Source organism: Podarcis pityusensis (genome assembly GCF_964106645.2).
Source record: "Podarcis pityusensis genome assembly, chromosome: 4".
Lineage (NCBI taxonomy): Eukaryota > Metazoa > Chordata > Lepidosauria > Squamata > Lacertidae > Podarcis > Podarcis pityusensis.
The window spans coordinates 68,888,644-68,912,481 of NC_138027.1; the positions used below are offsets into that span (position 1 = coordinate 68,888,644).

The 23,838-nt window shown below is 43.2% G+C and overlaps 1 protein-coding gene and 1 long non-coding RNA gene across 2 annotated transcripts in view; one reads left to right on the forward strand and one right to left on the reverse strand.

Annotated features, from left to right (window-relative positions):
* The window catches only part of CLCN4 (chloride voltage-gated channel 4), a 29,855-nt gene extending 8,653 nt beyond the window's left edge, over positions 1-21,202 (reverse strand). The window contains exons 1-9 of the mRNA XM_081001329.1: positions 21,079-21,202; positions 14,922-15,073; positions 13,786-13,885; positions 11,703-11,890; positions 6,345-6,467; positions 5,827-6,033; positions 5,645-5,725; positions 3,827-4,372; positions 195-381 (exon numbers count right to left, since the gene is read on the reverse strand). Of these exons, the coding sequence (XP_080857455.1) occupies positions 195-381; positions 3,827-4,372; positions 5,645-5,725; positions 5,827-6,033; positions 6,345-6,467; positions 11,703-11,890; positions 13,786-13,885; positions 14,922-15,065 (1,576 nt within the window). The 5' untranslated portion in view covers positions 15,066-15,073; positions 21,079-21,202. The remainder of the gene's footprint in view (positions 1-194; positions 382-3,826; positions 4,373-5,644; positions 5,726-5,826; positions 6,034-6,344; positions 6,468-11,702; positions 11,891-13,785; positions 13,886-14,921; positions 15,074-21,078) is intronic.
* LOC308474902 lies at positions 16,676-19,888 on the forward strand. Its single transcript, XR_013985022.1, has 3 exons — positions 16,676-17,503; positions 18,122-18,986; positions 19,742-19,888. It is a non-coding gene; the product is annotated as an uncharacterized lncRNA (long non-coding RNA).
* Positions 21,203-23,838: the final 2,636 nt, after the last annotated feature.

Sequence of the window (23,838 nt, forward strand, 5' to 3'; positions counted from 1 at the left end):
GTAAATACATCCATGAATGTATTTCTTAAAACTGAAAAAAAGGTCCCAGCAATGAATCTCCGTTGTGGGGATTCGAACCACCAACCTTCTGATCGGCAAGCCCAAGAAGCTCGGCGGTTTAGACCAGAGTGCCATCCGCGTCCCTATTTAAATACCACATTACATACAACCAAGAGAAAAGTCACATATTGTACCTAAACAAGCTGCAGCTCCCACCATGGCGTAAAGTCCTGGGGTAACACAGTCAGCTCCTGGCCTGCACCAGTTCCGGAAGATGATCCAGTCATGGTGATGGTAGGCCAACTGCTCCACTCCGATGCCAACTATTCTTCCAGCGATAGCTCCCACAGCCATACTAGGTATGAAGAGTCCTGAAGGGATCTCAAATAACATAAGCAGAAGTGAAAAGTCAGATTCTCAAAAGGTCAGCTTGACTACATATAATGAAGACGATTTTAAAGTAATACATAACTTGCGAACACATCTCATGCCAAATTTTAATCCACAATCTTTCTGTGGATTAAACCTGTTCAGTTTGTTATATACCACACTTAAAAAGGATACCTAAGCAGACGGGTTGAATGTAAGCTTTCAAAACTAGAGCCTACTTCTTTACATGTGGCAAAATATAAATCCAGCCACAAGGTAGGGTCACATCGACAAGGCAATGTTACCAGAATGACAAGGGAAATCAGCCCTACTTTACCAGCTCCCTCTGACATAAATGATGCATACAGATCTTAATTTTGTCAGAGCTCAACAGCACTGAGAGGGCCACAGGTAGGGGCGCCTTCCTTGTGGAACGCCCTCCCTTCAGATGTCAAGGAGATAAAGAATTATACAACTTTTAGAAGACATCTGAAGGCAGCCCTGTACCGGGAGGTTTTTAATGCTTGATGTTTTTATTATGTCTTTAGATATGCTGTAATCTGCCCAGAGTGGTTGGGGAAACCCAGCCAGACGGGCAGGGTTTAAATAATAAAAATTATTATTATCACAGCCCTTGGGTTGTGACAGGGGCTCATTTTGGCATACTTTACAACTTTATTACTGCCCTTTTCTGTATAATTTAGATTGGATTTGAATTACATGTCAAACGCAGCATAAAAATGTTTAACAAGGAGCCTGGCTTTTCACAGGTGAAATCAGGCGGTTCATTCCGGCATCCCTGCTTGTCAAGAGCTTTGTGAATTACGCCTTGCCTTGCCTGGTGTGCAATCAAGTCACCAGTCAGAATAGCAGGCAGAAGGTGAAATAAAAACATCAGTCACTCCACTTGCTCGCTCCATCCTGGCAAGATATACATTGCATATTTCATAATAAAGCTATTTCTCAAGCCAAGGCAAGTGTTTGTGCGTGTGTAATGAAATTATTTAGCATCAAAGTCTGAACCCCAGTACCATCTTATTAAAGTCCAGTTAGTACTACAGAGATGAAGTGAGAGAAGCAAGCCCTGTTGAATTCAACAAGGTTTGCTGCCCTGTAAGCAAGGTAGGATTTGCAGCCTTAGATGTCTTCAGCACATAGGCTGACAATGTTAGTCTTCCTGAGGACACGGTAGGAGAAGAAACAAAATCTGAATCGGATTTCTCCTTTCACATTTCCAGTGAAATGCAATGTACAAAGTGGGAACTAGCACACTTTCCATGAAATAAGATGTCCCTGTACAGTGGTAAATTTAATTAGTTATGGAGGTCCGTTTGTAACCCGAAACCGTTCTTAACATGAGGCACGCTTTCGCTAATGGCGCACCGGTGTGCAACCTCCGCTGGCATCCCGGGGCAAAGTTTGTAACCAGGAGCATCTACTTCTGGGTTAGTGGAGCTCGTAAGCTGAAGCATTCATAAGGAGGACAGTACATAAAACGAGGTTCCACTGTATTTGGAGCAAGCACAGATCATTAACTCAGATTTCGTGCGAGTTTATTCTCCATGCCAGAATTACAAAATTAGGGGATATAACTTTATTTCTACTTCGCTTTCTTCTGCTTCCTTGTAATATGTGAAACCATTTCAATTAGCAGCAGTAAAGGACTAAGCTATGAGGCACCTTAGTAACTAACAAGGGCCAAGCAGCTGGATCTCTTTCCTAGAAGGGAAGATATACTGCAACATTTTGTTGCAGTGCCCACTCGTATACAATAACAACCTTACCATTATTAATAAACGTGACTAACAACAAATTAACAGAGCATTTATATTATATTATTATTATTATTATTATTATTTTATAACCCACCCTTTAATACATAGGTTCTGAGGTTGGTATACAACATTACATTAAGATACCACATAGCAGTATAAAACCATAAAATATCTAAACTCAGAAGCCATTGTGTGTCTCTTGATGCTGAATGTTAAGTTCAGCATACAAGTATACGGCATGCAAGCTTTTGCTGACATAGAAATAGCTAGCTCACTCTAAGTTATGTTCCCAAAGCTAATTTAACCTTTTCATGCTACATGACATGCATATCTTTTCCAACAGTTAAGCTCATATTGAATTCCCAATCTTTTGTGCGTGGAAGTTTTCATCTGTAAAAATTCCTCACCACACCTAGCCAGAAAAACAGGAGGTCTTAATTCAGTATTAAAATAAAGGTGATTTTTACAAATAAAGAAAACAATAAAAGACGAGCAGAGGAGAACATATAGCAGGTTTTCGTTTAATAAGGTCCATTTCCAGTTCACGGCCATGGAATGAATTTTTTGAAATTATACCAGAAAAGTATAGAATGGAAAAAGCACTTCAGAAAAGATTCTCCCCCATGTAGCGTTTTTGAGGGTGAAGATTGGATCTGGGGTGCTAACATTCTTACTTCGGGTCTGGGTCTGGTGGGCCAGAACAAAAGCAGAGAGAGGCAACTATGCTGAGCCAAACAACCATTCCACGCCACTGGTATTTGTGTGTTTTTCAAGTTATGTCTCATACTTGCCCTGCAAACCTATCCGAGCTAATATGTGAGTTTTGTTTGAAAGCAAGCTCGTGGGATGCACACAAAATGAACTCTTAACAACACAGACACAAATTGGAAGGTCTTGGCACATGAAACCACAATCGGTCAAATCAAAAAGTTGCCACAATCAGATCATAAAGGGACCTCATGTGCTGTCAGCAGTTTAGGCATTCGGAACAACTCTGTCCAATTGCACATTCTCCCCAGCCTTTGGACACCGTCCAAAACAAAATTAAAATACTTCCAGTGTAGTTTTTGCCAATGGCATGACAAGTTGATTAGGCTGCCATTTAACATTGGTCAGCTAATGCAACAACTTTACTTCCTGTCAGCAGCCCATAAGTTCTTATTTCAATCCAGGGATTTCAGAAAAGCTTAAGGAGTCTAGAGAAGGGGGAAGCTGAGCCTTGCCAGAATGCTGCCATGTCAAAAATTCCTTCAACACAAGAAATGGGGAGGTGCCAAGTTGCTCATGTTACACTATTTGTGAATTGGGTTTATACAGTTTATCCTCTTGCATCAGTTAAGGGATGCACAAAAGAGATGGGGGGGGGGGAATGTATGACTCCATGTGACTCCAGAGGGAAGTACGTCTCACACTTGACATCCAATTGATTTGACTACCCAGAATGCAATGGTTTCCAAGCTCTATTCTCTGAACTAGAATGAACTGTGCAAAAGAAAGCAATGGTTTCAAAGTGAGCATGCAGCATCTTAGTGCACACTGCCAAAACTGTGGGGTCTTCGCTCCTGCACTTCTGGGAGTTAAGCCATGGTCTGTTAAGGCATTACATCTAAACCACTTTAAAAAATAAAAATAAAAATTGGAGACCAGATTGCCACAAAATTGACACAGACACTGCAACTTACCTTCATACCAAAGGTAAATATTGTGATGATGATTTTAAAAACCAGAGCCAGGGCGAGTTGCCACATAGCCATGTACACTCCAATCCCAGCCGGTCTGTCAGGAATATCGTCCACAGGCCTCGTCATATTGGGGTCATTTATGTAGTCGCAGAGCTGTGAGGACTCCAGAGCGCCGCAGTCGTTGAACAGTTCTGAGATGAGCTCGCTGGTGCTCCTGCGAGTGTACGGATTGGGGAAAGCAATGATGGCAGTGATGGCAGTCACCACGATGACCTCTAAGACCGGGTACTTTCCAAGCTTGGTGGTTTTGCGTCTCCTGCACCAGGCAATGTTGCATCGGATGAAAAGCGTCCCCCACAAACCTCCAAAAACTCCCAGCAGAATGAAGGGGAAAAGTTCGGCCATGTACCAAGGCGTGTGATACTCCACATAAAACAGAACCAGGCGGCTGTTTCCAAATGGATTGATGGATCTCAGGGTAAAAGCGGCAACGAGGGCAGCAAAAAAGGATCTCCAGAGAGTCTTCAGCGGAAAATAATAACTCACCTGAGAGAAAATAGAATCAATCAATAACAGCCAGAGTGTTTCCCATTGGGAATCAGCATTAAGTTATACAGTGCATTTTAGAACATGCCCATATCCATTGCTTTCAAAGGTACAGTCGTACCTTGGAAGACGAACGGAATCCATTCCGGAAGTCCGTTCAACTTCCAAAACCAAAACGTGGCTTCTGATTGGCTGCAGAAAGCTCCTGCGGCCAATTGAAAGCCGCGGAAGCCCCGTCGGACGCTCAGCTTCCAAAAATAGTTTGTAAACCGGAACAGTCACTTCTGGGTTTGTGATGTTCGGGAGCCAAAATGTTTGGGAACTAAACTGTTCGACTTCCAAGGTACAACTGTATTCCCCTGAGATTTGTGAGGGAAAGGGTGCACTGTCTCTATCACACAAATCTGTAAAAAGATCCCACCCACCCCCACCCAGACTCTGGGAGAGGACAACAGAGTGCCATAGGGAAGAAAAACTGTGCTGTATTAATTTTGAGATATCCATGTAGATTTATGCAAATACATTGTGGAGGGGAATCAGCTCTTTCCCAGACTTTGGGATGGTGCTGGGGAAAGGAAAGGGAACCGGCAGTGGCAGCTGCACCAGAGTAGCAGTGGCAGCCTAGGTAAAGGGACCCCTGACTGTTAGGTCCAGTCGGGGACGACTCTGGGGTTGCGGCACTCATCTCGCTTTATTGGCCGAGGGAGCCGGAGTACAGCTTCCGGGTCATGTGGCCAGCATGACTAAGCCGCTTCTGGCGAACCAGAGCACCGCACGGAAACACCGTTTACCTTCCCACCAAAGCGGTACCTATTTATCTACTTGCACTTTGACGTGCTTTTGAACTGCTAGGTTGGCAGGAGCAGGGAGCGAGCTACTTGAGCTCACCCCGTCGCGGGGATTCAAACCGCTGACCTTCTGATCGGCAAGCCCTAGGCTCTGTAGTTTAGACCACAGCACCTACTCATCTGCTAAATAGGAAACTGGGAGGGTCACTACTCACAAGTTTCTGAGAGTTTTTTAGCAGAATGCTAGTCCCCTCACAGAGCTATTAATTCCCTGAGCACTTTAACAACCAACCAATCCCCCTTCCTAGCAATTATGAGAATTGCAGCTCTGTGCAAGAATAAGGTCCTCCTTACAACTCACAGCATCCTTAACAAGCCACAGATCCCAGGTTTCTTTGCTCTGGTACGGATGTGGCCTGAGTGTGGCCTGCATAGAATCTTCCGGAAACCTGTGGGTTTCTGCATAGCCCAAGTTGCTTCTTACCTCTTCTAGGCTAAAAAGGACACCACCGATTGGTGCTCCAAAGGCAACAGACACACCGGCGGCAGCGGCGGCTGAAAGCACCTAAGCACGGAAATAATGACACACACGCAAGTTAAAGAGTCTGTGGAAAATACACATAAGTTTACGAGGTGAGGCGAGGAAATTGCAAAGCCCGACGTTACCTCTCGTCTCTTTCCCTCGTTCTTGCTGTACTTGGAGAAGAGGCTGCTGAAAAAGTTGCCACAGCAACAAGCCACATGCACCAGCGGCCCTTCTTTGCCAAGGCTGAGTCCGGAAGACACCACCAGAACCAAGGTTACTGTTTTGATTAAGAGGGTCCATTTGCCCAGGTAGCCCCTTATAATGAAACCACTCAAGATGGTCTTTATCTGGAAGGCAGGAAGAACAAAAGTGGTTGGCAGCTCTAGATTTTGTGAAGCCGATGCAAATTTTCAAGAGGTGTTGTTGTTTTTAAGACTTGTGAAAGCTAAGTCTCTAAAAATACAAATCAGATGCTACTTTAACGCCAAAAGGTTTCTTCATTTTCACTCCCGATTCCATCTCCTTTAGCAGATTCCCCTACGTCTTTTTCAAACCTTCACTCTAAACCACCCTCAAGCATTGGAAATTAGGAAATTATTCCCACCCCCCCATTTTGAAATGCCTGTCAATCCAGAATGAAAGCAAAAAAAACCCTTACCTCTGGAATTCCAGAGCCGCAGGCGTAGGGAGCAAAAACCCGGACAAGGGAGACAGCCAGGAAAGCAAACAATAGAGCCCACAAAATGTAAAGAAAATAATTTAGAATGTAAGCGCTTGCACCCTAGAGGGAGGAAAGAGAGAGAGAAAGAAACCAAGAACAAACAACTGTTAAACCAATCCAACAAGTACTATGTTTCTGCTAGTTGCTATATAAATAAGAGACGCTTTGGGGCTAGGTTTCTTCCCTGAATTTAATGACAGGGCTATTGCAGCAAAGAAAGCCCACCACTTATGCAAGGGTTACATTCTGGGGATCACGCCTGAAGCCAAAATCACATATAGTCAAAACACACTAGGAGCAATGGCAGGTGGGATTGCCAAAGGATGCATACCTCCTTTTTATTTATTTTTTATGTTTTTGCCAAGCACGTAAAACTGAATGTATGCAAGTTAAATGCACGTAAGTTGAGGGCTTACTGTATTTATTACATTGTCACTGATCTCCTCCAAAGGCAGCAGCCAACGGCTGGCCAGAAAGCAAGGTACTGCCCTCCTGGGGGGGGGGGGCACAAATTGGCTCATTTGAAAAACGCTTTTGGGTGGGAAAACCGGCCCCAAGATCCCACCGGCTGAGGAGAATTCTCTTTGAGGGGCAAGCAAACACGCGTGCCCAGGCTAGTGTGGATGGTGGCTGAGAGCGAGGGGCCACAACCATCACCCGCTGGGAAAGCGCTCAGCGGCCATTATTACATAGTCACTGAGTTCCTCCAAATAACCCATTTATTCAGCCACCATCCCAATTTGCTTGCACATAGCTTAGGCAGTCTGTACTAAGCATTCCTTCTGATTTGTTTATGGGGTGGTTGCATGACAATGAGCATTCATTCCAATTTGCTTGTGGGGTGTTAATACATCTCCCTATTGATAATTCGTGCACCCCACACTTTTCAATGCAATTTCCCATCACTTTCCCAACTGCAAAAAGTCTGTTTGGTTTTTTCTAAGTATTTTCTGTGCTGGAGTGACACCTAAATTTGCAGTTGCACTTGTCTCCCTCCAGCCACATAGCAACCGGCTGGAGACGCCCAGTGTTTCTCCAACAGTACAAATATCTGCTTCTTGACTGCAGTTCTGCACACACTTAAGCAGGAGCCAGCACTGCAGAACTCAGGGAGACCTACATCGGGGTTAAGTTGTCGCAGAATTGGGCTACGTGTTATCTGTGCGGCACGCACAGTAAAGCAATTCATACAGAAAATGCAGCTGGGGATAGGAAACACCAAACTCTTTATAAATACAGTGCATGGCCGCCACAACTATACTGCAAACCATATTTAAACAGATGCTAAACCACTGTGGGAGCTGGAGCGACATTTGGAAAATGTTCATTAACTGCCCAAGAGAGAAATTGCTCAACACATGTAGAAAAGGGTCTGCCCCATAATCCCTAAAAAGCAAGGATTATGCAGGACAAATGAACACAGATACAGGCAGTCAGGGGGAAAACTTGAATTGTCACCCATTCCCTCCCCACACAGTCAATAGTGTTTTTCTTTTTTAAGATACTGTAATGCAAAGTGGAAGTAAGTAGATGTAAGTAACTCTCAGTATGAATATTGCTGGACTACAACTCCTATCAGCCCCAGCCAGAATTCCCTTATGGTCATGAGAGTTGGAGTCATGCAACCATTTGGTGGCACCAGATTGGATACCCCTGAAGTAACCCTTACTGGCAAGAAACGAAGGCTGTGCTAAGAGCCACAGTTTAGTGGGAGAGCATTTGCCTTGAGGGCAGAAGCTCTCTGGTTCAATCGCTGCCCATACAGACTGGGAAAGACTCCGACCTGAAATCCCGGGCCGGCTGCCATTCAGTGTAGACATTACTTAGCAAACTGGACCAGCCAACTGGATAGCTCAACTGGTTAGAGCATGGTGGTGATAATGCCAAGATTGCAGGTTTAATCCCCATATTGGAAAGCTGCATATTCCTGAACTGCAATTCTATAATTCTATTCTATGAATGTTCCCAGCTCAGGATATGGCAGTTTCCTGTGGTCCGTACACCGGATAAGGGAGGATTCAGCTAGCAGCTCATCTAATAGCTGGGTCCTTAACCCCTTGTTAAATCACATGAAATCACTGTGAAGCTCCTTGTACATGAGTAAGAATGGCATTTCACCATAGGATGGCTCCAAATGTTTTACTGCTGCAAAAGCTAAAAAGGGATTACCACTCAGCAGGCGTGGGTCTGCCCACACCTCCCACTAGTCCCTTTGTCTTACCTATTTGCACAGAACAATTATTAATTGGGTGGCTCTTCTCACCAATTTTGACAGCTGGATTTGCTTATCCCCAGCTAAAGAAAATATTAATGGCATCTCTGTTTTGACACTTACTGAAGCCGTGAGTAATCCTTATTGCCACAGCTGAAGAGCATTTGTTTAAATTTCCCCATGAACGTCTTCCCATAGAGCTTTAAACAAGAGCCAGCTATGGCAATAATCATTATTCCTTTACAGGATGGGCTTTGTTTGCAAATCAAGGTCCATACCAGTGTGAATAGCCTTGGAGTTAAGAGAGGCTGCTCTTGAAAATTTGGTTCTCAAAATACTTGGAAGAGAACCTCTTTGTCCTCTTGATGTAGCTAAACTATTGCTGGGCTTGGTTCCTACCACTCCCACCCCTTAAATCACAGATATAAAAACTGAAAATATATATTTTAGAGAAAGGCTAGGAAGGCTGCCTATTTTCGAAAAACCTAAATCTGGTGGAACTGGTTTGAGAATATGCATTCTCTGCTCTGGAAATGAATGTTTTGTGGCGTGGAGACTGTGTGTACCCAGATCTCTCATGCTCAAAATGTTACATATGTCTTCAGCCTAAGTCCCACAGAGATAAAAGAAGACCTTTTCCACCCATGCTTTGAGACTCAGCTTTTCCCATAAGTATTTGAATGCCCCTAAGGTACTTTCATTTCCTTTCATCAGTCAAAATCAAACCATGGGTGTTACTTGGTTCATCCTTCCTCCAAGGAACTTACAGCAGAATTTTGGCCTCAACCCCGCAAGGTGTATGTTGAGAGGCAATGGCTTGACTTGGCCAGAAAGAAAACCATGCTTTAGGGTTACATCATGCATTAGCTTATGGGCTGTGTATCCCCAACCTCCTTCTCTGGTATGGCAGCGAGAAGACCTCAAGCTTCCACTTCCATTTTTAATTAACTGAATTTTGGTGTCCGTACCTGTAATGGATTTAGGGGTTTCTTGTGCGTAAGTTGGCGCCACTCCTGGCGAGGTTACCTGGTTAAACCCTTTCTGACTGAACAGCCTCCAGCATCGTGACTGTCTCAGTCGCTGGCAGAATCCGTCAGTGGGCGTTTCTTAAACTTCTTCCAGCACAAAAGTTCCTTGACGCCTAGTCTCCGCCTAGACTCCCTGCGCGGAAGCCTTCTGCGCAGGGAGGGTGTGGGCAGCGGAGGACCCGTACTCTCTCCGCTGGTCTCCGGCGAGGAGTCTTGGAGCCTCCTCTCCAATTCCCCCATCTGCCCCCCTTCTCTACTGGTGTTACGCTGATTTCCTTCCCCAGCGGACGGGCTGCCTCTCTCCCTACTGGGACCCTCTCCGCCATCCCTCTGGAGCCTTCCCTCCGCCTCTAGCTCCGAAGGAGAGGGGGTACACAAACCATTGTTTACTGTTGTCCTAACACAGCTGGTTTAGTTGCCCAATGGCTGAGCCCAATACTACACCGCCTCTTGTATTCAATAACTACAGGACAGTTGACTTACAGGTGACATAGCTTTTGGCACCCATTCACCTCCCAAGGACAGTTTTGATATGGAAACTGGCACAAAATTGGTCTTGGACTGTCAAAGCAGTAGGGTGCACTGGACCAATGTTGCAAGCAAGAGTGGGGAACCTGTGTTTCTGGTCTGCAGCTCCTAGTATGACCACTGGCAGTTCAGCCTTCGGCTGATAGGAGAGTCTGACAACTTTTGGAGAGTCACATGTTTCCCATCCCTGCCTTAGTGTTTTGTGGGCTTACATGGGCGTAGCCAGGGTTTTTGTTAGGGGGCAGAACTGACCTGATTGGTTGGTTAGTTAAGTATTTCTACTGTTTTACTTGATCCCCTGCCCACCCCCCACCCCCCAGCTACATCCATGTGGGCTTAGCGAGTACCGTTATGCAGAAGGAAAAACAGAAGGAACACGGGATACGGTAGCTGTCTGATTTGCTTCAATATTTTTATACACCAGGCATCTGCTATAGTGGTGTTCTCTCTCTCTCTCTCTCTCTCTCTCTCTCACACACACACACACACTAATTAAGACAATTCTGACAGGTGTCAGAATTCATAACTGCAGAGTGACAAACAGCTCTGAAGCCACGAAAAGGCATGAAACCTCAGGGTAAAATGGTGTTGCAAAAATATCCATCTATATCCATGTCTTCAATCTGTCAAATTCCATTAGCTATGACAAGCAGAATTCATCAGGCGCAGATAAGGAAGAGTCTGAAAATATTACATCCGAGACACTGCCCTTTAAGGATTGCCTACATAAAGCTAATAATTTTCCATTCTTAGTGCAAACGTTTCATAAAAGTGACAGGAGGATATAAAGTTCGTACAATAGCAATTAGAAAGGGAGGCAGCCATATTTCAGTGGTGGAGAGCACATGCTCTGCATGCAAAGGGTTCCAAGGTCAATCCCTGGTGCTTTCAGGTATGCTGGGAAAGCCTGCCATTCAAATCCCCGGAGAGTCTCTTTTGGTCAGCACAGGACATGCTAAGCCAAATGGACTAATGGACAAAGGCAGCTTTCTATGTCCCTGTGGTTCCGCCAAGCATTAGACATGTACATAAGTGAACGAGGAGAGTGATTCCAATAATGCTCTTAAACACCCTGTAACTCCATGAGAGCCAGCATAGTGCCATGGCTATAGTGCTGGTGTCCTGTATTAGGTAATTTAATTAGTCGAATTACAACTTTAAAACTATGCGGAATATGATCATGTTGGTTGCAGATGAAAGATGGCATCGTCTCAGCTGCTGTGCTTATGAGCAAAACTTTGCACATGTTCAAGTCATAGAAGCAAGCGCAGTGAGTGGCACACCCCCTCTCCTGTGAATTTCAGGTAATTTGCAGGCTCCATATTGTTTTGAACTAACTTGCCTTGGTCGTAATTAGATAAGACTTCAATGACAAAGCACACCTTCTTTCTCCTTCCTTCAGCAAACCAATAATCTTTCCAGGGCTCCTTTCAAGTTTAGCAGAACACATTTTAATGAGAGTTCCTTGCTAAAATATTAACTGTGCAGGGAAGAACAGTGAAAATTATATGAAAGGTGTAGACATACCTCGGACTGGTTAACTAGAAGTTCAGACCACTTTTGCCACTGTGGACATTTGTCCCTGTCCTCAAAAGAAGTTTCGTTAAATGTCCAGCAACACTGCTCATGGCTGTACCAGAATGCTGATAAACAGACACCTTCTTTCAGATCTGTCATCCAGTCCACCGCCAAATCGATAACTCCAGCTAATGTGCCTGGCAAGGGGGGGGGGGGACAGACATTAATACACGAAGTATATGTCTAAGGGAAAAACCCAGACATTTGAATGTACGAGAAATGAATGTGGTTCTCACAGAAAACCCATTAATATGAATCAATCCATAAACAGGTGGCATTCACAGTCAACTCTATGTTGAATCACCACCCTGTGGTGACCAAAATAAGAGTTTATCTCACTCTCCGACTGTATATGTAATTTATGACTCCCTATCCACAAAATTGTCTCAGGGCTGCGGGGCCATTTCAAGAACACGTGTCCTTAAAACGCACATTAGGGGGTTGAGAGAGACCTGGGAAAACAGAAGATAAAGGGAAGTTCTCTTTTACCTTCCTGTAGAGTTTACTGTGCAATGTTTCCTTTTAAATGCCATCTGCTTTTCTTGGCTCGGCACAGAGAATTTCTAAACAACAGGCTCCCCTAATCGCACACAAGCAAGCTCATTCGGCCAGACAAGAGTATGTTTGCAGCGCAAGTAAATATGTTCTCGTCTAGACTGCTCCATGTGCCAATAAAATCAATGGGGTCGAAACCGAGGTCAAAACTGGTGGTGGGGCTACTGTGCAGGTCTCATGCCAGGATCAGGCCACCAGATGAACAAGCAAGCATCTTGTGTGCTTATTAGTCTCAATGCCCTGTCACTTAAAATAGGAAAACATTTTAAAAAAAAGATTTAAGGGATGTCACTTACATTGTGAAGACCAGAAGGTATAATTTACCTACACTATACAACTAAAATGTACAATGGCTTTTTTATTTTATTTTTGCACACATCTGATCTGATAGCTTTTTCAAATTATATAGCACAACAGCGACATCCAGTGGTAGCTAAAGAATCATGCAGTACTGAGACTGTGTTGCAATAGTTTTATACAGACCAATCCAAAAATTACGAAGCAGTAATTTGCCAAATATGTTCTCCAACACTTGGGTTCAGTTTGCTGGTGCACCCAAAGAGATCCAAAACTGTATAGGTTTTTCCGTTCACCATAACACTGAAAACAGTTAAAGGTCTGCACTCTTGGATCTGTACGGACACTGGTAATGAAGGGTAAACTTGTTTCATATGTACACCAAAGTTCTGTTCACATGCAAAAGCCCTTCCTGGGCAAACAATTTTAATTCAGGGATTTATTTATTTATTGCTTTTCTTTACACTTTTTCAGTCATCGCAGTACTATGAGAATATATGGCCTATTAACTGATAGTAAGCCAAAACACCAGTTAGTAACAGAGTTGCTAGTAAACTGGAAAATGCCTGAAAATAAAATAGCTATAAAATGACCTGGCTCAGGCGATTTTTAAAAAAACATACTTCTAATTCCTCCTCACCGTTTATGGCTTCACCTAAAATGTTCCCAGCAATTAAGCCTGGTGATAGTTGAAATCTGTTTGTAAAATCTTATTTGGTCTACATCTGGAACAGAAATCGAAGTTTTTGGCATTTGAAAAATAAAAGCATAGATAAAGAGGATGAATATAATCCATTCAGGGAGCTACAAGTTTGATTCCACATTTCCAATGATACAACTTCCCTTTTATTAATGCCTATTTTTGTAGCATAAATTTAGTCAAGGCCAAGAAATGGGCATATTAGTGTCAACAAAACAAGAGCTCATTAAAGCATTTCCATTCACAGGAATATTTTCACAGAGAGCGCCTATTTCTGGTTAATAAAAAAAAAATCTAGGTCAATGTTCAGCATGCAATTTTACACACATATCCCAAAGCATGAAGCATAGCTACATCTTCCCTTCGGCATGCTGAAAAGTTAGGGATCGCACGCATAAACTCAATTTATGCAGATGCCCTCATAGGGAAGCTGAGAATGTCTACATTGGTCAACATAGCATAAGACTTTCTTGAAAATACCTGCCAGCAGTCCTATAAGAAGCATCACAACCCATCCCGACCAGGCATCTAGTAAACTTTTGATGAACTCCCATATTGACTCCTTGCTTTTGTTTGTAATCTGGAAGGGGGAAAATAGTGTTTAGTTGAAAGACATGCAATTTTTATATAGTACAGTTCTATATAACCAAGCAGCCCAACAGAAAAACAACAACATGTGTATGCTTTGATCGCATAATATTTGCATTTGTTTACACTGCAAATTTGTATACAGGATTTGCATGGAATACAATTAAAGCAGAGTTTTGGTTCACATAAATGCATGAGAAGTTAGGATTCCTTGATGAAATTTGGACACTGATATTTGATAGTCTGTCTTGCTGTAAGGCAAAAGATGCTTATTTTCTTCTAGGTCTTTCCCTTAACAGACAACCACATAATGCAGTACAGTGGTACCTCTGGATGCGAACGGGATCTGTTCCAGAGCCCCGTTTGCATCCTGAGAAGAATGCAACCCAATTTGCTGCTTCTGCACATGCACGTGACGTCATTTTGAGCGTCTGCACATGCACGAGCGGCGAAACCCGGAAATAATGCATTCCGTTACTTCCAGGTCGCCGCAGAGCATAACCTGAAAACACTCAACTTGAAGTGACTTTAACCCGAGGTATGACTGTATACATTATTTTGAAAGAATAATTTAAGCATTGAGAAAGACAGGGATTGCCAACATGGTGCCTCCAGATGTTGCTGAACTCCAACCTCCATCAGTCCCAGCCAACATGGCTAATACTCAGGGATGATGGGTGGGGTATAAATAATGAAAATATCACCATCATCAGAGTTGTAGACCAGAAACATTCAGAGAGCACCATGTTGAGAATCCCTGCAGTAGTCTAAAGATTCATATTCCTCCAGAAGTGGATTTTGAAATGTGACTTGTCTTTGATGGCAAGTTCCTTCAACCTTTTCTTAAAGTATTACTTCAGTCATTTTGATTTCTTTATTTCGTAACATTTTATACACGTGATTGTAATATAATCTTAAAGTGGTTTATGAAAAGGTCAGACCTATCAATTTGGGTGTGTAGGGGTAAATAATCTACCACTTTAGCTATCTGAAATGCTCCCTGCTTTTGAAATATTTTTTCCCCTTACCTTTCTATGCCTGTCTGTGTCACGTGACTTCTCCCTCAACCAATCAATGGTATGAAAGTCCTCATATGTCCCAACATCGGGGAAAGGTTCATCCAAGAAATCCATCAAATTTCCAGACCCATTCATGTTTCCAGCATTAACCATATTAGTACCTGTAAGGAAAATAAAGGGACAAGTTCCATGGCTCAAAATTCCGAAATTTACTCCTCACGTACCTCTCCCTGTCATTCCCACCAACCCAGGCAAACAGAGAAGATTATACAATTGAAGAATAGGACTGATCAATACTAGAAAAATAACTTAAAATCTATTTCCTTTGTTACTCCTGACAATGACCAAGTCAATGATCCCAGGTGAGTCACTAGCACACAGTTAGTCTGATCCCAGTTTCTTGTCCAGAGCACAATTTGAAACTCTACCTTGAAGGATCACTCTCCCACTGTACAATAGATTTCAGTTTGTTAAAGACCTAATGAAAGGTGGGTACTGAGCAGACATACCCAACATAATATGAAGGATCCAAAGAATTATGCAACTAGTTCCACATGCTCAGGGGAGATCTGGAATTGTGTTTCTCGCAGAGCAGTTTCCTGTGGCACACAACAAAACCTCTTTTGTAATTGAGGGGGGAAATAGACATTTGTAGCATCACATACAGATGTGAAAAAGTGGGGTGGGGAATCTACTGAGCATGCCTAAAATAGCCCTCTGTATTCTGGCCTTTGCATTTGAGCAATATCTTCTTTATAAGCATGTCTCTGCCCTTTGACAACTGATTATTCTGCAGTCCATAGTATCTTCAATCAGTTTCTCACTCCTACAAGTAACTTTGCACACAAGCATTTTACTCACATTAGCAGAAGATTTGTGCACGTGCTCCCCCTTCTCTTCTGCACTCTCTAAAATCACAAGTTGCAGATTTCCATTTCATGGAAGGCAAACAGCAATCTCAATTGAATCTGTTGATTTGATCTTATACCACTTATCCAAGGAGAAAACCATGTGATCAATTGCTTGGCAAACTAGGCCATATATTGATTATTGGAACCGACTTACTGACTAGCATGGGAGATGTGTTTTGCTCACTGGCAAAAAAAAAAAAAAAAAAAAAAAAGAGCCCACAAGGGTGAATTCCAACAATGTCAATCTGTTCCAGAGGGTTGAAGGATCTACAAGGGCAGGAATGGGGCTGAAAGGAGACTTTTAAAGTATTTTATGTGTTTCATAGTATATTGGGCCAATCTGTAATGAGCATGTTCAAAAAGATGTTTTTATTATTCTTCTTAAACAGCTCAGGACCTCAGTATCTCAATGACGGCCTCTGCCCATATGAACCAACCCAGACCCTGCAATCATCATCTGAGGCCCTTCTTTGTGTTCCAGAAGTCCAGAGGGCAGCAAAATGGGGACATGCCTTTTCTGAGGTGGCTCCCCAATTGTGGAACGCTCTCCCCAGGGAGGTTCGCCTGACGCCTTCATTGCATATCTTTAGGCACCAGGCAAAAACATTCCTCTTCTCCCATGCCTTAATTGTTTAATTAAGGCATGGGAGAAGAGGAATGTTTTTGCCTGGTGCCTAAAGATCTATGGTCTTTTAAACTGGGGGGGAGTATTGTTTTTGTTTGTTACTATGTTATATTTTTGTGTTGTAAACCACCCTGTGATCCTCGGGAAGTAGAGAAATTTAATTTTTAAAAAAATATTCTTAGGGATTATTCAGATTTCACCTTTTTGTGAACAATGACAATGGCCATACCTAGAAGTGATTGTAAGGACTGCTGTTGGTGCTGGTGGGCTCTTGATACCCTCATGCAACCCAATTATTAATAATAATTTATTATTTATACCCCATCTGGCTGGGTTTCTACAACATCTAAAAATCTATTTCTAAGTTCGTTATTTGGTTGTTGTTTGGTTGACACTGAAATTGAGTACACCCCCAGGCACCTTCTAGCACCTTCTGCGTGGCTAGACTGGACACTTCGTTTCATTTGAGCTCATTATTGCCACTGTTTTCAAAACTAAAGAACCTGTTCATCAGTCTTTACCCGATAAGAAGAATTTGGCTGAAAGAATGAATGTATTTTAGGATTTGGTGCCCTGCAGATGCATTCAACTATACCTCACAGCAGGCCCAGCCACCATAGCTATGCAGGCTGGGGATGATGGGATGGGAGCTGCGGTCTAAAATATATGGAGGGCACCAGTTCTACAAAAGGCTGTGCTAGAGTTTCGAAGAAATCCTGCATATCCAGTCTGGCTGAGCTAGTAGCAACCTGAAAAGTTGGTAAGGTTTCAAAGCTATCAGCTTATAAGCTTCCTGCAACAGTGACAGCCTAGGAACTCAACACCGTGCTCACACCCAACTTTCTCAAGCTGCAGCTGCAGACACATTCCACACACCCTGGTCAGGAAACCCAAAGATTTCCATTAGCCCGATACCCAATTGTGTTGTAGAACAGGCTTAGAATGAGTTTGAAGTTGTTCTTTACTACTAGCTATCCAAGGATGCCATTTTGGATCAGCTGGAAAAGGGGAGCAAGATCCAGCAAATCCAGTAATTCAGAAGGAAATATCAAAAGGTAAAAATAATACATTCTAGAACATCTTTAAGCCCTAAGATGTCCACCCAGTTGTGAAAAAAGGCAGCTGTGAAAAAGGCAAACTGAACGGAACGGAAATAAAACTACCGGTATCATAACAATATTATACAAATGGACGGTAAGACTACATTTGGAATACAGCGGACAGTTGTGGCCACCTCACTTCAAAAAGGATATTGTAGAGCTGGGCAAGTTTCAGAAAATAACAACCAAAGTGATCAAAAAGCTGGAGCAAATCCACTTTGAAGACAGGTTAAAACATTCAAGGCTTTTTAGTTTAGAAAAAAAGTAGAGTGAGGGAGGACACAATAGAGGTTGATAAAACTATGTCTGCTGTAGAGAAAGTGGACAGGGATATCTTTTTTTCAGTCTCTCATAATACTAGAACCTGGGGACATCCAAGGTGACAGTGAATGTTAGAAGGCTCCGGCCTGCCAACAGGATTTATTTGTACAGCACATAGTTAAAACCATGGAGTTTTCTCCCACAAAATGTAGTGATGGCCTCTAGCTTGGATGGTTTTAAAAGACAATTAGACAAATTCATGGAGGATATAGCTACTAATCATGATATCTACCGTATGTTCTACCTCCACAGTTGAAGGCAACATGCCAGTCAGTGCGGAAGATCTCCTGCTGCACTGAGAACCTGCTTGTGGAGTCCCCACAGGTATCTGGTTAGCCTATCAGAACAGGGTTAGGTACCGGTAAGTCTTTGGTGTGATCCAGCCAGGCTCTTCTTATGTTGGGAAAAAATGGCATTCTAGGAAGATAATAAATTGTCTTATATCAGACCATCTCCATTTTGTACACACTGTCAGTTGCCTCCAGAATTTCCCTACATGCATATGCTGGGGATTGAACCGAAGCCTTCTGCATGCAAGGCATGTATTCTACCCTTTCTCATACTTCTCCTTTCTTCTAGCGCTTCTGAAGAAGCCCGACCTTAAAAAATATAGAGAGAACTGTTTTCTTATCAAACTTGGTTATGTTTTACAGAACGATCCTATGTGGGATCGTGGCGGAGCAGAGGAGCAGATCCATTGCCACATCCTAGAGCGGTCATGTGGTTGTCCAAGGACACCCTTCTATTTGAGAACCCTCCAGTCCATTTTAGTTCAGACCCCACACCTTTTACACCCGAGGAGCCCAACCCATAAATACAAGTTAAAATCAAAAACAATAAAAGCACAGAAAAAGTGTGTGTGAGGGTCACCTCAGGAGGCCAAAGGCATGTCTAAAAAACGAAGGCCTGCAGAAACATGAAGGTGCTCTAATATTAAGAGTAGCAGAGGGGGCTTTCTTGATACTTCTATCATCTTCATAAGTGCAAGGAATGACACCCTGAGAGAGGGCTTCTCCTATGGAACGCCAACCCCAGAGAGGTGCATCTAACACCATCATTCATTTTCTGTCATATGCTGAAGATGCATCTGGTTATCCTGGCCTTTGACAGTTAAGAGGTAGTTTTATGGGATGCACATCATCTGGTTTGTTACTTTTACCTATTATGTACTGCTTCTGTTTGGAATTCTTTTACTTGATTAAAAAATAATAATTGTATAAACAGTTTCCCCTGTTGTTTTTAATTGTGTGGTTTTATTGTTGCAACCCACACTTATTCTCACACCTTATGGTGAAGGGCAGGAAAGAAATCTTAGAAATAAATAAGAAAAGATATTTGCTTGCCAACAGAGGTCTGATAAATGGCCCTTTCTCAGAACACTGAGAGAATGTCCTTTCTCATGTCCCCACTGAACATGAGAATGTCCTTTCTCATGTCCCAACTGAACTTGCCTCAGATGTTGGCAGGAAAATTAGCATTGTTTCTGTTGTCCTTTACAAGCATTTATTTAAAACACTTCTGCACTTCTTAACATTATTGAATTTCGAAGAAGTGTACAAAGATAAAATCGAAGGCTAACAAAGCAGGATAGAACAATAGAATTCAATTTCTTCCTTCTCCACAGTGAACTGACCAAATATACAACCCATCATCAGTGATCAAGGAATGCAAGGCGCTTTATTTGCTATGAATGTGGGAAGACAACTAAGCTAGGTAATAATACACGGTTGAAATAATTCCAGGAGTAGGCTGGTACAGAGCAGAAGGGCCTGTTTTGTATACACTACCCAAGTGGCAATACTTTTTAATAGAGGATTTGGAAGGAGTATGGAATGGATGTGGTTATAAGAAGGATCTGTTTCTGCTGTCTAGGCCCAGGCCAGTGTAAGATCTCCTTTTCAGTGTTAAGGAACAAGAAGTGGGTTCTCACTTTTCTGTCAGGGCATTCGGGGTCCAGATGACAGCAATTTGGTTACTGGACAACGAAAATGGATTCTATGCACCCTAACTGTGGCCAAGAGACAGGTACTGATGAACTGGAAGAATAAAGATTTGGTTCTGTTTAATCAATGGATCAACAACATGACCACAGATGCAACATATGAACGGATTGCCGATAGACACAGACTTTGTTTGGATAAACATATTGACATTAAGAATGAGTTCTTATAGCATTTAGTGGGTTATTAATAATCATATGTATCAGGACAAAAATAGTACTTATAATAATTATTAATATTAACAAATGACAGCAATTGGGGTATTTGCTAGTGACACTGTACAACATGTGAGGATATTAAATTCCCAAGAGAAGAATTAGCGTGGAAACTCTTCAGCGATAAAAAGCATGCAACACCAAAGAGCTGCTTGCATTTTAACCATGAGTCATCCTTTTTTGTTCAAGAAGAGACATATTTCACCATGTCCTGACAGAAACTGAAAACTGTTCCAGTGTTCCATTCTTATACTGCTCTTTTATATTTGACCCTTTCCAACAACTGCCATCACTCTAGTTAATCCATTTCCAAACATCCCCAAATACCTTACTAATATAAAAGGCATAACTCTCACATAAACGGAAAATGGAAGCCAATTAATGTACTCATAGCTACAGAGGAATTGAAAAGAAAAGAGAAATTATATTTCTATATCTCCCTATCCAGTGTGACAAGCTGTAGCAGATAAGCACACCCACCCACTCCCAAAACATTTCTGTGCATGCCTTAATACTGGGTGTTAATTCCCCACAGACAAAAATAACTAGAATTCACAAACAGAATGAATTACGCTAGAAATTTGATGAATAACACTTCCCTTAAAAGCACGGGAAAATTTACATTGTAATGCAAACGCTGACATCAATATGCTGTAAAGGCTGCATAGCTGCGTTGGTAATACAATCGCTCCTCTCCTGCCCCCCTAATGAAATTGTACCTTGCTCATTTTTTTAAAAAAATATATGTTAAAACACTGACAACGGATTGCCTCCTTCAGCTTAAAAAACGGCCCATCTGACAACACAGCTCCTGAACTCTCCAGCCGGAAGATCTGGGGAACAAGCAAAACAGCCTTTGCACCTGCCAACACAGACCGTGCCACGTTTTTATTTACAAAAACAGGAAACCTGCTCGACAGAGGTTGATTTCAAAACAAAGCCAGAAGGGCAAAAGCCCAGTAAGTGGTGTTAATGGAGGGTTTTCTCCTCTTACCTGCAATGCAACATCGTTTAGTTCAACCCCCAAATTCCAGACACCATCCTTTCTTTCCTGCTATGGCTGCAAAGGCAGTGATGTCATATGGAGGAAGCCGTAGCACACACGTGACTGCGTGCTCTCTCTATTGGAGAGCTGATTGAGAGACAGGCAGCAGCCGGCGTCCAATCCTTCAGGATTAAAATCAGCCTGTTGAGAAATTTGCTTCCACCTTCGCAGCTGACACTGCAATTACTTGTGGATTCTTTTTATTTTTTTATTTTGCAGCTATGCTATTAGATGACTATTTCATGCACAGTCTTGTTATGTTCTTATTTTTTTCGGGGGGGGGGAATATGTATATATATATATATATATATGGAATGTCGTTGAATTTGTTTTTATGCTTTTTGAATTAATATTCTGTTTTCACTGGACAATCTGATACAATCCTGAATAAATTCCACATTTCAATTAATGCAGTTTTTTTTAGTACTTGTGTATAATACTTTAGTACTTGAGTTATATGTGTATATATATTGTTCCGCAAGGGATAATGACAATAAAAGATATTGTATCGTATCGTATATATATATCATATATCTCATATATATATATATATATATATACACACACACACACACACACACACACACACACTCCCTCCTTCAACTAATGCAGTTTCTTTTAGTAAGGTAAAGGTACCCCTGCCCGTACGGGCTAGTCGTGACCGACTCTAGGGTTGCGCGCTCATCTCGCTCAAGAGACTGTGAGCCGGCGCCGTCCGAAGACACTTCCGGGTCACGCGGCCATCGTGACGAAGCTGCAGCTGGCGAACCAGCACCAGAGCAGCGCATGGAAACGCCATTTACCTTCCCGCCGGAGCAGTGGCGTAGCGTGGGTTGTCAGCACCCGGGGCAAGGCAAGTAATTTGCGCCCCCTAACCCGTGGATTTGCACCCCCTAACCCTACCCCCCAGGTGTTGCGCCCGGTGCGGCCGGGGCCCCCTGCACCCCCCACACTACGCCACTGCGCCGGAGCGGTACCTATTTATCTACTTGCACTTAGGGATGCTTTCGAACTGCTAGGTGGGCAGGAGCAGGGACCGAACGACGGGAGCTCACCCCGCCGTGGGGATTCGAACCGCCGACCTTCTGATCAGCAAGTCCTAGGCACTGAGGTTTTACCCACAGCGCCACCCGCGTCCCTGTTTCTTTTAGTACTTGTGTATTATACATTAGTTGAAGGATTTCTATACTGTATCGCATTCATTTCCTCCTTTTCCCTCAGTGTGCACACAAACGCCATACCAGGCTAATATTTTGGAGGCATAGTCTGGGTATGCCTCCCAAGGCCTCTCCCCTTAAAGCAAAATTTCCACTCTGAGGAAAGTCAGAAAGGGATTGCAGGCATGCTTGTTTGCAGGGCCAATGGGGTGGGGGTGGAAGGGGCAGGCGGGAGGTCCACTTGGCCTGGGCATCAAACTCAAAGATGTCTCAAATTCAGACGCGCTAATATTTGGGCACTTGATCAGTTTGGCAATTTATGTACTTCAAACCAAAATGTAGCATGCATGCTCAAGAGATGCAAATTTAAGGAGGGAAGAGTTGTGATTAAGTAAAAGGATCTTTCATTTTGCTTAACAGGTAATGATTTTGTCATTTTAAAGAGTCGATGTTCATAAATATTAATGAATGAGGGGCTGCCCCCCAGGCTGGCCCACCTACCCCTCCCACCAACCCCCCACTCCTTTTACACCTTGCCAAACTCTCATCCCCTCTCCCTCACCACCTCTTTTATGCCTCCCCAACCCCCCCTCCCCTTAACCTTGTCAAACCATACCTTACAGCCATCTGAAACCTCACACCCTTCCCTCAGGCCTTGCTAAAACCACAGGAGCCAACTCCTAGGGGCCAATGGGTCTTCGGCCCCACCAATAAAATATCTGAGGGGGTCAGCCCCCTCCCCAAGTTGATGGACATTGCCATTCAAATGGTGTGTATGTGCTGCATCACATGATTATGAGGGGTAAGGCTTACTTGCTCCCCCAGTATTTTATTCAAGTTGGCACCCCTGGCCCAAACTATGCCCCACTCCACTTATAACTTGCCAAACCCCCTTCCCCTTAGTTTCCAAATCCTGCGTTGCATCCCCTTACCTGCTTGCCCAAACCCATGAACTGACAGAAGTCATGACAGACCGTTGCACCTTTCCAGCAGCCATCCTGCACTGCTGCCATTTCTTTCTTCCTTGACCTCTTGACACTGCTGAGGCTCAATCAGTGGGGTCTGTGCCAGATGAGCAGTGGCAGCACAGCAGGATAGTTGCTGGGGAGCTGCCCTGTCCTGTCTATTCCTCTGCGGCTCACCTGGGCTGTGCCCCATCTGCGCTGGTCTTCTGGGCCACTTGCTAACTCATCTGCCTGCTTTGTTATCGTGCCAGTTTGCATGGATGCCTAATGGCAGCATAACATCCTTACAATTTTATTATATAGGTAGAAATGTATCGGTTCTCCTGGCAGAAGATTAGACCATGATGAATATGTCCCCTCAGATCAACAGATTATGCAAACCAACCTCTCATCCTTTATTATGTGCCTTAGTATGTTTTCATGTTTCCAACTTAATTACTCGGAACTATTTGCACCAATGCTTACATCTTTATCTCCAAGTTTGGCATTCCATAAATGGAATCAGGGGTGCAGACTCCTAGGGGCTGAAACCCTTTGGGGCCCCCTCAATGTTCATCCGTGCTGTACGTGATGTTGTGATGTTGTAT